The sequence below is a fragment of the Pogoniulus pusillus genome, chromosome 41, assembly GCF_015220805.1.
Source record: "Pogoniulus pusillus isolate bPogPus1 chromosome 41, bPogPus1.pri, whole genome shotgun sequence".
Classification (NCBI taxonomy): Eukaryota; Metazoa; Chordata; class Aves; order Piciformes; family Lybiidae; genus Pogoniulus; species Pogoniulus pusillus.
In genome coordinates, this window is record NC_087304.1 from 3,118,760 (window position 1) to 3,130,742 (window position 11,983).

The 11,983-nt window shown below is 62.1% G+C and overlaps 1 protein-coding gene and 1 long non-coding RNA gene across 3 annotated transcripts; both read right to left on the bottom strand.

The window, feature by feature from the left end:
• Positions 1 to 2,455: 2,455 nt before the first annotated feature.
• Positions 2,456 to 3,603, bottom strand: LOC135192241 (uncharacterized). 2 transcript variants are annotated; one of them, XR_010308946.1, is made up of 2 exons: positions 2,608 to 3,603; positions 2,456 to 2,565 (listed from the first exon to the last, which is right to left on the bottom strand). It is a non-coding gene; the product is annotated as an uncharacterized LOC135192241 (long non-coding RNA). The 2 variants fall into 2 exon arrangements; XR_010308945.1 differs by having other exon boundaries at positions 2,597 to 3,603.
• A 729-nt stretch (positions 3,604 to 4,332) lies between these two features.
• Positions 4,333 to 11,872, bottom strand: PLEKHJ1 (pleckstrin homology domain containing J1). Its single transcript, XM_064175209.1, has 6 exons — positions 11,706 to 11,872; positions 9,735 to 9,802; positions 9,127 to 9,193; positions 6,521 to 6,611; positions 5,257 to 5,320; positions 4,333 to 4,958 (listed from the first exon to the last, which is right to left on the bottom strand). Exons 1-6 carry the CDS (start codon positions 11,797 to 11,799, stop codon positions 4,893 to 4,895), a joined length of 450 nt encoding a protein of 149 aa, XP_064031279.1. The 5' UTR covers positions 11,800 to 11,872; the 3' UTR covers positions 4,333 to 4,892.
• Between the last annotated feature and the right edge of the window lie 111 nt (positions 11,873 to 11,983).

Genomic DNA, 11,983 nt, shown 5'->3' on the forward strand with positions numbered 1-11,983 from the left:
CTGCTGTCCCTCAGCTTCTCAGCTGGGATCCTTTTGGCTTCCTCAAGCTCCAGCTGGTTGCTTCCTTTGCTTCAGTCAAGTGGATGCTGGAGTGAAGGAGGAGAAGGTAGAGACCTGACCAGGCTGCTCTGGGGTAGGGTGTCCCTGGGCATGGCAGGGGGGGTTGGAGCTGGCTGAGCCTTGTGGTCCCTTCCCACCCTGACTGCTTCTATGAGGTGCCCAGGGAAGGTGATGGAAGCCTCAACCCTGGAGGTGTTTGAGGCCAGGCTGGCTGAGGCTGTGTGCAGCCTGCTCTAGTGTGAGGTGCCCCTGGGCATGGCAGGGGTTGGCACTGCCTGCTCCTTGTGCTCCCTTCCAACCCTGCCTGGTTCTGTGGTGCTAAGTTCTTCACCAGGAGAGTGGTGAGAGCCTGGCAGGGGTTGCCCAGGGAGGTGGTTGAGGCCCCATGGCTGGAGGTGTTTGAGGCCAGGCTGGCTGAGGCTGTGTGCAGCCTGCTCTAGTGTGAGGTGCCCCTGGGCATGGCAGGGGTTGGCACTGCCTGATCCTTGTGGTCCCTTCCAACCCTGCCTGGTTCTGTGGTGCTAAGTTCTTCACCAGGAGGGTGGTGAGAGCCTGGCAGGGGTTGCCCAGGGAGGTGGTTGAGGCCCCATGGCTGGAGGTGTTTGAGGCCAGGCTGGCTGAGGCTGTGTGCAGCCTGCTCTAGGGTAGGGTGTCCCTGGGCATGGCAGGGGTTGGCACTGCCTGCTCCTTGTGCTCCCTTCCAGCCCTGCCTACACCTAAGCCTCCATCCCCTCAACCTGGATCCCTCCACTCCTCCTCCAGCTTTGCCTTTCTCATCACCAAACCTCCTGCAAGTGCTCAAGCTCCCATCCCATCCCTCCCCAGCTTTCCTCCTTGCTTTGGGAGGGGAAGATTTCTCTTTTCAAGCTCTCCCTTTTCTACCTTCTACCATTTCTTAACCCTGAGAGCTTGACTCTGTGAGTGCTGGGGGTGGGGGGACTGGGCTGGGGGCAGAGCAGAGTGTGCTGAGGTTGCTGTTGCTCAGGAATTGCTTTAAGTAACCTTCCTTAACTACAACTGCATTTAGGGCTTGGGTTTGGTTGTTCCTTTGCTTGGTTTTTAACCCTTCCCCTCCCTCCCTCCCCTTTTGGCACACACAGACCTGGGAATCACTTCCTAAGGGGCTGAAAGGATTTGAGTTGCTCTTGGAGCTTTTTGTTTCCTCCTCCTCCTCCTCCTCCATCTGAATTATTTAAGATGCATTTTTTTTTCTCTCCTTAATTTATCTCTTTTGATTGATTTATTTTTGGGGGGGGGGGGGGGGGGGGGCAGGTTTGGGGGGGGGTTTATATCCATATATATATATATAAATATATCTGCTAACTTCTCCTCTCCTTCCCTTCTCCCTGCTGTGAATCCTGCTCTGTATATATGTATCTATAATATATATATCCCCCCCCCACACCCCACCCAACCCCCCCACCCCTCACCCCTGCCTTTCTCATTCTCCACCTGGTAAGAGTTAGAGAAGTTTGGGTTCATTTTGGGGGAGGGTTTGAGGTTGGTTTCTTTTATGCTCCTCCCCCCCCCACCTCTTTTTTCCTCCCTCCACTTCAGTTCTTGTGTCTTTTCCTCTCCCCCCTCCCTCCTTGATTTGTAATGGAAATGATGCTTTGAAGGTTTGGTCTTTATATTAAAGTGTCTGTATTTTAATACACAGAGCTTGGGCTGGGCTTGATCTGCCTCCCAGAGCAGCTCTGGAGCTTGGGCTGGGCTGGATCTGCCTCCTAAAGCAGCTCTGGAGCTTGGGCTGGGCTGGATCTGCCTCCCAGAGCAGCTCTGGAGCTTGGGCTGGGCTGGATCTGCCTCCTAAAGCAGCTCTGGAGCTTGGGCTGGGCTGGATCTGCCTCCTAAAGCAGCTCTGGAGCTTGGGCTGGGCTTGATCTGCCTCCCAGAGCAGCTCTGGAGCTTGGGCTGGGCTTGATCTGCCTCCTAAAGCAGCTCTGGAGCTTGGGCTGGGCTTCATCTGCCTCCCAGAGCAGCTGTGGAGCTTGGGCTGGGCTTCATCTGCCTCCCAGAGCAGCTCTGGAGCTTGGGCTGGGCTTATCTGCCTCCCAGAGCAGCTGTGGAGCTTGGGCTGGGCTTCATCTGCCTCCTAAAGCAGCTGTGGAGCTTGGGCTGGGCTTGATCTGCCTCCCAAAGCAGCTGTGGAGCTTGGGCTGGGCTTCATCTGCCTCCCAGAGCAGCTGTGGAGCTTGGGCTGGGCTTCATCTGCCTCCTAAAGCAGCTCTGGAGCTTGGGCTGGGCTTGATCTGCCTCCCAAAGCAGCTGTGGAGCTTGGGCTGGGCTTCATCTGCCTCCTCCCCAGCAGCTCCTGGGCCCTGTGGGGGCTGAGCTGGACCCCAGGCTCCCTGCAGCCTCCTCTGCCCAGGTGTTGGTTCCTTAGTCAGGACTCTTCTGCCACAGAGAAGAGGATTTTATTGGAAAGGTTTCTGTACAAGACACAAAAGAGCTTCAGGGCACTGCCAGGGCACCTGCAGCCAACACTGGCGTGGCCCAGGGCACCTGCAGCCAGCTCTGGCCTGGCACAGGGCACTGCCAGGGCACCTGCAGCCAGCACTGGCCTGGCACAGGGCACCTGCAGCCAGCACTGGCCTGGCCCAGGGCACTGCCAGGGCACCTGCAGCCAGCACTGGCACGGCCCAGGGCACCTGCAGCCAGCTCTGGCCTGGCCCAGGGCCCTGCAGCACCAAAAGCAGAGTGAGCAGAGTGTGGCAAAGCAAAGAAGTGGCTGCAGAGCAGCACTGGATGCAGCTCCAGGAGCAGCTCCTGTCCTCAGCCCCAAAACCTGTGGGCAGTGAGGGTGAGGAGAGCCTGGCACAGGCTGCCCAGGGAGCCCTCCCTGGAGGTGTTCCAGGCCTGGCTGGTTGAGGCCCTGAGCAGCCTTGGGCTGGAGGAGATGTCCCTGCCCGTGGCAGAGGATGGAGCTGGCTGAGCTTGAAGGTCCCTTCCAGCTCCAACCCCTCCTGGGATTCTCTGGCACCTCCCCCAGTGTCCTGCTCCTCCAGAACTGGATCCAAGCAAGTTCCAGAGCCTGCTGCTGGCTCCTGAACTCTTCACAGCATTTGTCTTACATTCATGTAGGAAATGTCCTTGGTTGCCCCTTCAGGGAGTGTTGGGATTGTCCCCCCCCCTGCCCCCTGCCCCCTTTCAACAGCCCAGGAAGTGCCCATCTGATGCCAGTGGAGGTGGGTGGGTGTCAGCTCTGTGCCAGGAGGGCACTGGCAGTGGGCTGGAGGCAGCAGCTTGAGGCTTGGTGGTGGCTGCAGAGCCAGGGAAGCTTCAGCTCAGCTCCAGGGCTGTGATGCTGCAACTGCTGAGCTGCTGCAGAGCTCCTGAGGCCTCCTCCAGGGACTGGCTCTGCCCAGTGAAGGATTCACCCAAGCTGAAGCCTGAGAGGCTGCCTCTGGACAAGGACATGGAGCTGGCTGGGGAGAGCTGCTGCAGGGCTGAGGCAGGCACTGGGGGAGCCCAGGGAAGGAGCTCTGCTTCCTCTGCACCTCTGCCCTGCTCCCCTCTGCCCTGCCCTGCTCTCCTCTGCCCTGCTCCCCCCTGCCCTGCCCTGCTCCCCCTGCACCTCTGCCCTGCTCCCCCTGCACCTCTGCCCTGCCCTCCCTGCACCTCTGCCCTGCTCCCCCTGCACCTCTGCCCTGCTCCCCTCTGCCCTGCTCCCCCTGCACCTCTGCCCTGCTCCCCTCTGCCCTGCCCTGCTCCCCTCTGCCCTGCTCCCCCTGCACTTCTGCTCTGCTCCCCCTGCACCTCTGCTCTGCTCCCCCCTGCACCTCTGCCCTGCTCTTCCTGCACCTATGCCCTTCTCCCCCTGCACCTCTGCCCTGCCCTCCCTGCACCTCTGCCCCTCTCCCCCTGCACCTCTGCCCTGCTCCCCCTGCACCTCTGCCCCGCTCCCCCTGCACCTCTGCCCTGCTCCCCTCTGCCCTGCCCTCCCCTGCACCTCTGCCCTGCTCCCCCCTGCACCTCTGCCCTGCTCCCCCCTGCACCTCTGCCCTGCTCCCCCCTGCACCTCTGCCCTCCCCTAGCCCAGCTCTAGAGCCTGGAGTGCATCTGGCCCTGCCTGGCAGCAGCCCAAGCTGTTTCTCACAGTGGGCAGAGCTGCTGCCTGCCCCAGCAGTGTGCCAGGGCCATGCCCTTGCACTGAGGGGAAGCAAAGCTGGTGAGGATTAGAGTGCACTGAGGTCAGCTGAGGACAGCAGCTCCCTAAAGCCCCCCCAAGCTCTCCTCTGCTCCTGCCTTTAATCCCTCCTTGCTGCTTGCACTGCAGCTGCCATCTGTCTCCTGACCCAAGCCTGTCCTCTGCTTCCAGCCCCTGTCCTCAGCTCATCCCTGCAGGGCAGCTGTGCCCCTCTGCTGCCTTTGCTAACCTCTAGAGCAAGCACCTGGAACCAGGGTGGGGGGCAAAAGGAGCAGCTGAGGGGAGGGGGAGGAAACAAAACACCTCTTGGCTTTGAGGTGGAAGATGAAGCATCAGTGCCAGCTGGCACCCAGCAGCCTGAGGCACAGAGGCACAGAGCACTGCAGCTTGCAAGAGGGGCCAAAAGAGCCCCAAATCCTCCTCCCTCTGCACCTGGGGTGCTGGTGAGCAGCTCTGCAGCGAGCCAAGGCCATGGGCAGCAGGCAGGGCTGGCTCCATGCCCAGCTGGGGCAGGAGGGCAGGGGCTGGGCCACAGCTTCCCTTTACAAAACGATTTGGCTCATAAATGAAACCCTCCTAACCCCCAAAGGTCACTTGGGAGCTGCTGCTGGGCCTGGGCAGGGGGCTTCTGGGTGACCATCTGGAAGGGAGCCCCCAGGGCCAGCCCAGCCCAGCCAAGGGGTTAGTGCTTGGGTGCTGCCAGCTGGAATCGAGCTTCTCCCGAGATCCCAAACTGCTCCAGGGGGTCCTGCAGCAAGGAAGAGCACAGAGAAGGCAGCTTAGGACCCCCAGCAGGGTGGGGGGGTGCTGGGAGGGACACCTCTGGAGCTCAGCCAGCCCAAACCCCCCCACCCCAACCAGGGCAGGGCACTCAGGAATGCATCCAGGCTGGGATGAAAGGCTCCAGAGAGGGAAACTCCACAGCCTCTCTTCTGCCACCTGAGCCAGTGGAAGGTTGTCCCTGCCCTGGGCAGGGGGTTGGGTCTGGAGGCTCTTTAGGACCCCTCCCAGCCCAGCCCAGCCCAGCCCGGGGCTCTGGGACTCACCTTCCCTGTCATCTTCTGGATCTCGTTGCGGTAGAAGATCAAACTCCTCCTCATGAACTCGTAGCTGGAAGACAGGGACAGAGCTGGCAGGAGGCTGAGCAGGGAAGGAAGGGGGCAGGGTTCAGCTGCTCCTGGCTGGCAGAGCTCTGCCTCCCTTTCCTCTGCTCCTGCAGCCCCAGACCCACCTCAGGTCTCCTGAGCTACCTCTCCAAGCTCCTGGCAGCTCTTGCCCCACCTCTTCAGCCACCAGCCAGGCTGGGAGCTGCTGCCTCTGTGGGAAGCATCCTTTGGGATTGCATCTGGGGCAAGAGCTGCTGCTGCTCCTTTGCCTTCCTCCCTCACCTCTTCAGCCACCAACCAGGCTGGGAGCTGCTGCCTCTCTGGGAAGCAGCCTTTGGGATTGCATTTGGGCCAAGAGCTGCTGCTGCTCCTTTGGTGGCTAACGAGGTGAGGGAGGAAGACAAAGCAGCAGCAGCAGCTCTTGGCCCAGATGCAATCCCAAAGGATGCTTCCCAGAGGGGCAGCAGCTCCCAGCCTGGCTGCCTTCCTCCTACATCTCCTCAGCCAGCAGCCAGGAATGCCTGAGAAGCATCCTTTGGGATTACATTTGGGACAAGAGCTGCTGCTGCTCCTTTGCCTTCTTCCCACACCTCTTCAGCCACCAACCAGGCTGGGAGCTGCTGCTCCTCTGGGAAGCATCCTCTGGGACTGCATTTCAGGCAAGAACTGTTGCTGCTGCTCCTTTGGTGGCTGAGGAGGTGAGGGAGGAAGGCAAAGCAGCAGCAGCTCTTGCTCCAGATGCAATCCCAAAGGATGCTTCCCTCAGAGGCAGCAGCTCCCAGCCTGGCTGCCTTCCTCCTACATCTCAGCCAGCAGCCAGGGATGCCTGAGAAGCATCCTTTGGGATTGCATCTGGGGCAAGAGCTGCTGCTGCTGCTCCTCTGGTGGCTAAGGAGGTGTGGGAGGAAGGCAGCCAGGCTGGGAGCTGCTGCCTCTCTGGGAAGCATCCTTTGGGATTACATCTGGGCCAAGAGCTGCTGCTGCTGCTCCTTTAGTGGCTGCCCAGAGAGCCCTCCCTGGAGGTGTTCAAGGCCAGACTTGATGAGGCCTTGAGCAGCCTGGGCAGGTGGAGCTGTCCCTGCCCACGGCAGGAGGTTGGAGCTGGCTGAGCTGGAAGGTCCTTTCCAACCCAACCTGGCTGTCTGGGACATGACTTTTCCTCCCCAGGAGCCCAAGGCAGAGCTGGCAAGCAGGGGCTCAGTACCTGGCTCTCTTGAGGGCCTCCACCCACTCCTGGCACTGCTCCTCACTGGCACACTCAAAGCAGTATTTCCTCTCTGGCTCCTCCACGAAACCTGGCAGGGGCAAAGCAAAGGCTTTAAAAGGGAGGTCCTGGCAGAGCTGCTTCTGCCCCCAACCTCCTTCCCCAGACCACAGTGAGCATCCCTGTGGGACTGAGCTGAGCTGAGCACAAGCTGGCAGCCCAGGCAGGCCTCTGTGCCCTCACTTTGGGTGGCTCCCAGCTGGCTTGGAGCAGCTGCTGCCAGCATCTCCTCACCCTGAGGGTGGCAGAGGCCTGGAGAAGGCTGCTCAGAGGAGGCTGTGGAGTCTCTGGAGGCCTTCAGAACCTGCCTGGAAGTGTTCCTGGGGGATTGATTGACTATTGAAAAGGTCTGGTAATGAGAGGAGGAGGAGGAATGGGTTTAAAGTGGCAGAGGGGAGGTTGAAAGTGGGTGGTAGGAAGAAGCTGTTGGCAGGGAGGGTGGCACAGGTTGCCCAGGGAGGTTGTGGAGCCCTGGCACAGGTTGCCCAGGGAGGTTGTGGAGCACAGAAGCACAGAATGTGATCAAAGATCACATTCTGTGCTTCTGTGCTCCACAACCTCCCTGGAGGTGTTGAGGACCAAGCTGAGCTTTGAGCTCCTCCTTTCCAGCCTGTCTGTGCTGGAGGCTTTGGTGCTGTGCAGAGCAGAACAAGGTCCCTGTGCAGCTCCAGGTCCTTAGCAAGACAAAATGAGGACAACTCATCCATTTTTTGTCCCCCAGAGCTCTGCTTTTGTAGTCTCCAGAGCCTGCTGCAGCACAGGAACTGGGGCAGCCTGCATGGAACCCCTCAGGACATGACCTGGCACCAAGTGCCACTGCCATGAGCATTCCTCCCAGCAGGCTGCACCCAGCAGAGCTGCTCACAGAGGCAATTCTGCTGCTTAGAAAGGTTGGAGCAGGTGGTGCTGGAGGTCTCTTCCAACCTGGCATTCTGGGAAACTCTGGATTCCAGAAACTCTGTGTTTAGAGAGCAGAGGACTGGAGCAGCTCTGCTGTGGGCACAGGCTGAGGGAGCTGGGGGGGTGCAGGCTGCAGAGGAGAAGGCTCCAGGAGCAGCTCAGAGCTGCTGCCAGGGCCTGAAGGGATCCTGCAGAGAGACTTTTGCTGAGGGGCTCTGAGGCAGGCCAAGGGGGAATGGTTTGGAGCTGAGGCAGAGCAGGGGGAGAGTGGAGCTGAGGATGGAGTTGTGCAGTGTGAGAGTGCTGAGAGCCTGGCCCAGGCTGCCCAGGGAGGCTGTGGCTGCCTCCTTGCTGGGGGTGCTCAAGGCCAGGCTGGGTGAGGCCTGGAGCAGCTGAGTCTAGCTGAGGTGTCCCAGCCCATGGCAGGGGGACTGGAGGCAATGAGCTCTGAGCTCCCTTCCAGCCTGAGCCACTGCAGGATCCTGTGATCCTGACCAGAAATGAAAGGGCAGTGACCAGCAGCAGCCCTCAGCAGCTCTCCTCTTGCCTCCTGAGCTACCTTCCAGATCCATTTGGTTATTATGAACAAAACTCAAGGCTGCCCACAGCAGGGGGTGGAGGAGATGAGCTCTGAGTCCTGCCTAGGGGTGTTTAAGGCCAGGCTGGGTGAGGTCTGGAGCAGCTGAGTCTGGCTGAGGTGCTCCAGCCCATGGCAGGGGTTGGAGGAGATGAGCTCTGAGCTCCCTTCCAACCTGAGCCATTCCTGCATTCTGTGTCCAGGCTGTCTAAGGGCCCTGGGGGGCTGCAGCTACCTCTGCTGGCTGAGAGACAAGAGGAGGCTGAGCACAGACAAGCAGCTGTGCCCAACAGGCAGGCCAAGAGATAGAGGGATGGCCTTGGACAGACATCCTGTTGTTGTGGCCACATACCTCTGGCCCAGAGCTCAGCTGCTGGATGAAAGGCTGCTTACAAAGGACAGCACAGCAGGAGCCAGCTGCAGCCCTGGCTGTGACACAAGGACACTGGGGCTGGTGGAAGGACAGGGCTGGAGCAGCCCTGCAGATGGTTCAAGCTGAGGAGCTCTTGGTAGTGATGAGAGGCAGCAGCAAGCTGGCAGCAGCAGCAAGCTGGCAGCAGCAGCAAGCTGGCAGCAGCAGCAAGCTGGCAGCAGCAGCAAGCTGGCAGCAGCAGCAAGCTGGCAGCAGCAGCAAGCTGGCAGCAGCAGCAAGCTGGCAGCAGCAGCAGCAGCAAGCTGGCAGCAGCAGCAGCAGCAAGCTGGCAGCAGCAGCAGCAGCAAGCTGGCAGCAGCAGCAGCAGCAAGCTGGCAGCAGCAGCAAGCTGGCAGCAGCAGCAGCAGCAAGCTGGCAGCAGCAGATCTGCCTGCAGAGGGACTTCCAGCAGCACCAAGCCCTGCTCTGGCTGCTCTCAGCTCCTGGCCCCACATGCAGCTGTGCCACTGCTTCAGCCAGTCAGGAAACATCTGTCCTGGGGACAGGGCAGGGCCAGGCCAGGCAGCAAGCTGGCAGCTGAGGGGCACAAGGACTGAGGGCCTGAGCCCAGGGAGCAGGAGGAAGGCTGAGGGGCACAGAGGGGCAGCAGGCAGTGAGCTGTGTGCCCCAGGGAGGTGCAGGGGCTGCAGAACTCACTGATGGAGAAGACATTGTCCTCCTCTTTGGTGATCCTGCAGTGCTCCAGCAGCAGAGCTCCAATGGGCTGGAAGAGACCCAGAGAGAGAGAAAGGATTTAACCAACTCCACCCACCAGTGGCTTGGACCCCCCAGAGCCTGCCCAGAGCCCCTGAATGCCCTTCTTTAACCTTGCCCCTCGTCCTGGCACTGCCAGCCCTGGGCATGAGTCCCTCCCCAGCTCTCCTGGAGCCCCTTCAGGTGGCTCTAAGGTCTCTGTGGAGCCTTCTCCAGGCTGAACAGCAGCAACTCTCCCAGGCTGTCCCACAGGGAAGGTTCTGCAGCCCTCTGAGCATCTTCCTGGCCTCCTCTGGACCCTCTCCAGCACTTCCATGTCCTTCTGGTGCTGGGGGTGCCCAGGCTGGCTGCAGTGAGCAGCTCAGTGAGGGAGTGCTCAGGCAGCAGTGCTGCTCCCCAGCCCAGGGGGCTCCGAGGGGAAGTCAGTGGAGGCATCCTGGGGGCTCTGTGCTGGCTCCAGCAGGCTGGCACCAGGCCCCTGGGCAAAGCCCACAGAACCCATTCCCAGCTGAGGAAGAGAGGAGGGGGCAAAGGAAACTCCAGCTCCATACCTCAGCCTCATCAGTCCGGAAGTAGAAGAGGAAGTTGACCACGAGCTTGACCAGGCGCTTCTTGAGCACTGCAGGGACAGCAGGGGTGAGGGAGGGCACTGCCAGCCCTGCCAGTGCCCAGCCTGCCCTGCACTGCCCTGCAGAGGCTGGGCTTGGTGATCACAGAACCTAGCAGGTTGGCAGAGAGCTCCAAGCTCCAACAGCCCAACCCAGCCCCCAGCCCTGCCCAGCCACCAGACCATGGCACTCAGTGCCCCAGCCAGGCTTGGCTGCAACACCTCCAGCCACAGCCACTCCACCACCTCCCTGGGCAGCCCATTCCAGTGCCAATCACTCTCTCTGCCAGCAACTTCCTAACAACATCCAGCCTCAACCTGCCCTGCCACAGCTTCAGCCTGGGGCCCCTTCTTCTGGCCCTGGCTGGCTGGCAGCAGAGCCCAACCCCACCTGGCTACAGCCTCCCTGCAGGCAGCTGCAGGCAGCAATCAGCTCTGCCCTGAGCCTCCTCTGCTGCAGGCTGCACCCCCCCAGCTCCCTCAGCCTCTCCTCACAGGGCTCTGCTCCAGGCCCCTCCCCAGCCTTGCTGCCCTTCTCCAAACACCTTCCAGCACCTCAACAGCTCTCTGCAATTCAGCAGCCCAGAACTGGACACAGCACTCCAGGGGTGTCCTGAGCAGTGCTGAGCACAGGGGCACAAGAACCTCCCTTGTCCTGCTGCCCACACTGCTCCTGAGCCAGCCCAGGCTGCCATTGGCTCTGCTGCCCACCTGGGCACTGCTGCCTCCTCTGCAGCTCCTCTCTCCCACCACCCCCAGGGCCCTCTCTGCCTGCCTGCTCTCAGCCCCTCTGGCCCCAGCCTGCAGTGCTGCTTGGGGTTGTTGTGGCCAAGACCTGGGAGGTCTTTTCCAGCCTGGATCTTTCTGTGACTGGTTCAGCCCCCCCCAGGCTCTGCTGCACTTCAGATCTGTGCCCCTAGACGAAGCTCATGACTCTCACCCTGGCAGCAAAGGGCATCCCCTGGGCACCCAGCAGCATGGAGCAGGCTGCAAGGATCACCCAGTCCCACCCCCCCCGCCCCAGCAGGGCACCCACAGCAGCACAACGCCCGGGGGGGGATGGGAGCTGTGCAGAGAAGGAGACTCCACAGCCTCCCTGTGCAGCCTGCTCCTGCCCTCCAGCACCTGCAGTTTGCCACCTCCCACGCCCCAGTCCCGCTCAGCTCTCTCGCTCCAGCCCTGCCCTGCCCCGGACCCTGCCCCAGGACCCTGCCCCAGGACCCCCTCCTGCCCCCAGCCCCTCCCTAACGCTGCCCCCCAGCACCTCCCGCTCTGGGTCGCCATTGCCCTCCTGCAGCCCTGCCCCAGCCCAGGCTCTTCCCAGCCCCCTCCCGCTTCTCCCCCAGCCCCTCCCAGTGAGGCCACCGCCTCCTCCTCACCGCTGCCTCCTCCTCCTCCTCCTCTTCCTCCCTACTGCCTCCTCCTCCTCCCCCTCCCCCCCACCGCCTCCTCCCCCACCGCCTCCCTCACCGCCTCCTCCTCTTCCTCCCCACTGCCTCCTCCTCCTCCCCCTCCCCCCCACCGCCTCCCCCTCCTCCTCCTCACCGCCTCCTATTCCTCCTCCTCCTCCCCCTTCTCTTCCCCCACCTCCCCACCGCCGCCTCCTCCTCCTCCTCACCTCCTCCTCCTCCCGCTCCTTCTGCCCCCCCCCCCTTCCCCCATCTCCCCACCTCCTCCTCCCCCACACCTCCTCCACACCTCCTCCTCCTCCCGCTCCTTCTCTCCCTCACCCCCCCTCCCCCTCCCCCTCCCCCTCCCCCTCCTTCTCTCCCTCACCCCCCCTCCCCCTCCCCCTCCTTCTCTCCCTCACCCCCCTCCCCCTCCCCCTCCTCTTCCCCCTCCCCCTCCTCTTCCCCCACCTCCCCACCGCTTCCTCCTCCTCCTCCTCCTCCCCCTCCCGCTCCCCGCCGCTCACCGCTGCCTTTCTTCGGGACCCGCATCAGGACCTCCGCCGCCTTCTCCGCGGGCTGCCGGGCGAGGCTGAGCAGCTCCCGCTCGTTGTAGCGCATCCCGAGGCCGCCCCCGGCCCCGCTACGGCCTGCCCATGGCCGCTCCGCGCCCCGGGAGTGCCGCCCCCACCGGAAGTGCCGCCCCCACCGGAAGTGCTCCACCGGAAGTGCTGTGCCCCCTCCCAGCTGCTTCCCGGAAGTGCCGCCCCGACCGGAAGTGCTCCTCCACCGGAAGTGCTGTGCC

What these genes read in the sequence shown, in the direction of transcription:
- PLEKHJ1 (XM_064175209.1), bottom strand. Translation starts at nt 11,799, where the DNA reads ATGCGCTACAACGAGCGGGAGCTGCTCAGCCTCGCCCGGCAGCCCGCG. An exon ending in TCCGGACTGATGAGGCTGAG is followed by an intron (nt 9,194 to 9,734) that starts GTATGGAGCTGG and finishes GGTCTCTTCCAG; the next exon opens with CCCATTGGAGCTCTGCTGCT. An exon ending in GAGGCCCTCAAGAGAGCCAG is followed by an intron (nt 5,321 to 6,520) that starts GTACTGAGCCCC and finishes CCTGTCTTCCAG; the next exon opens with CTACGAGTTCATGAGGAGGA.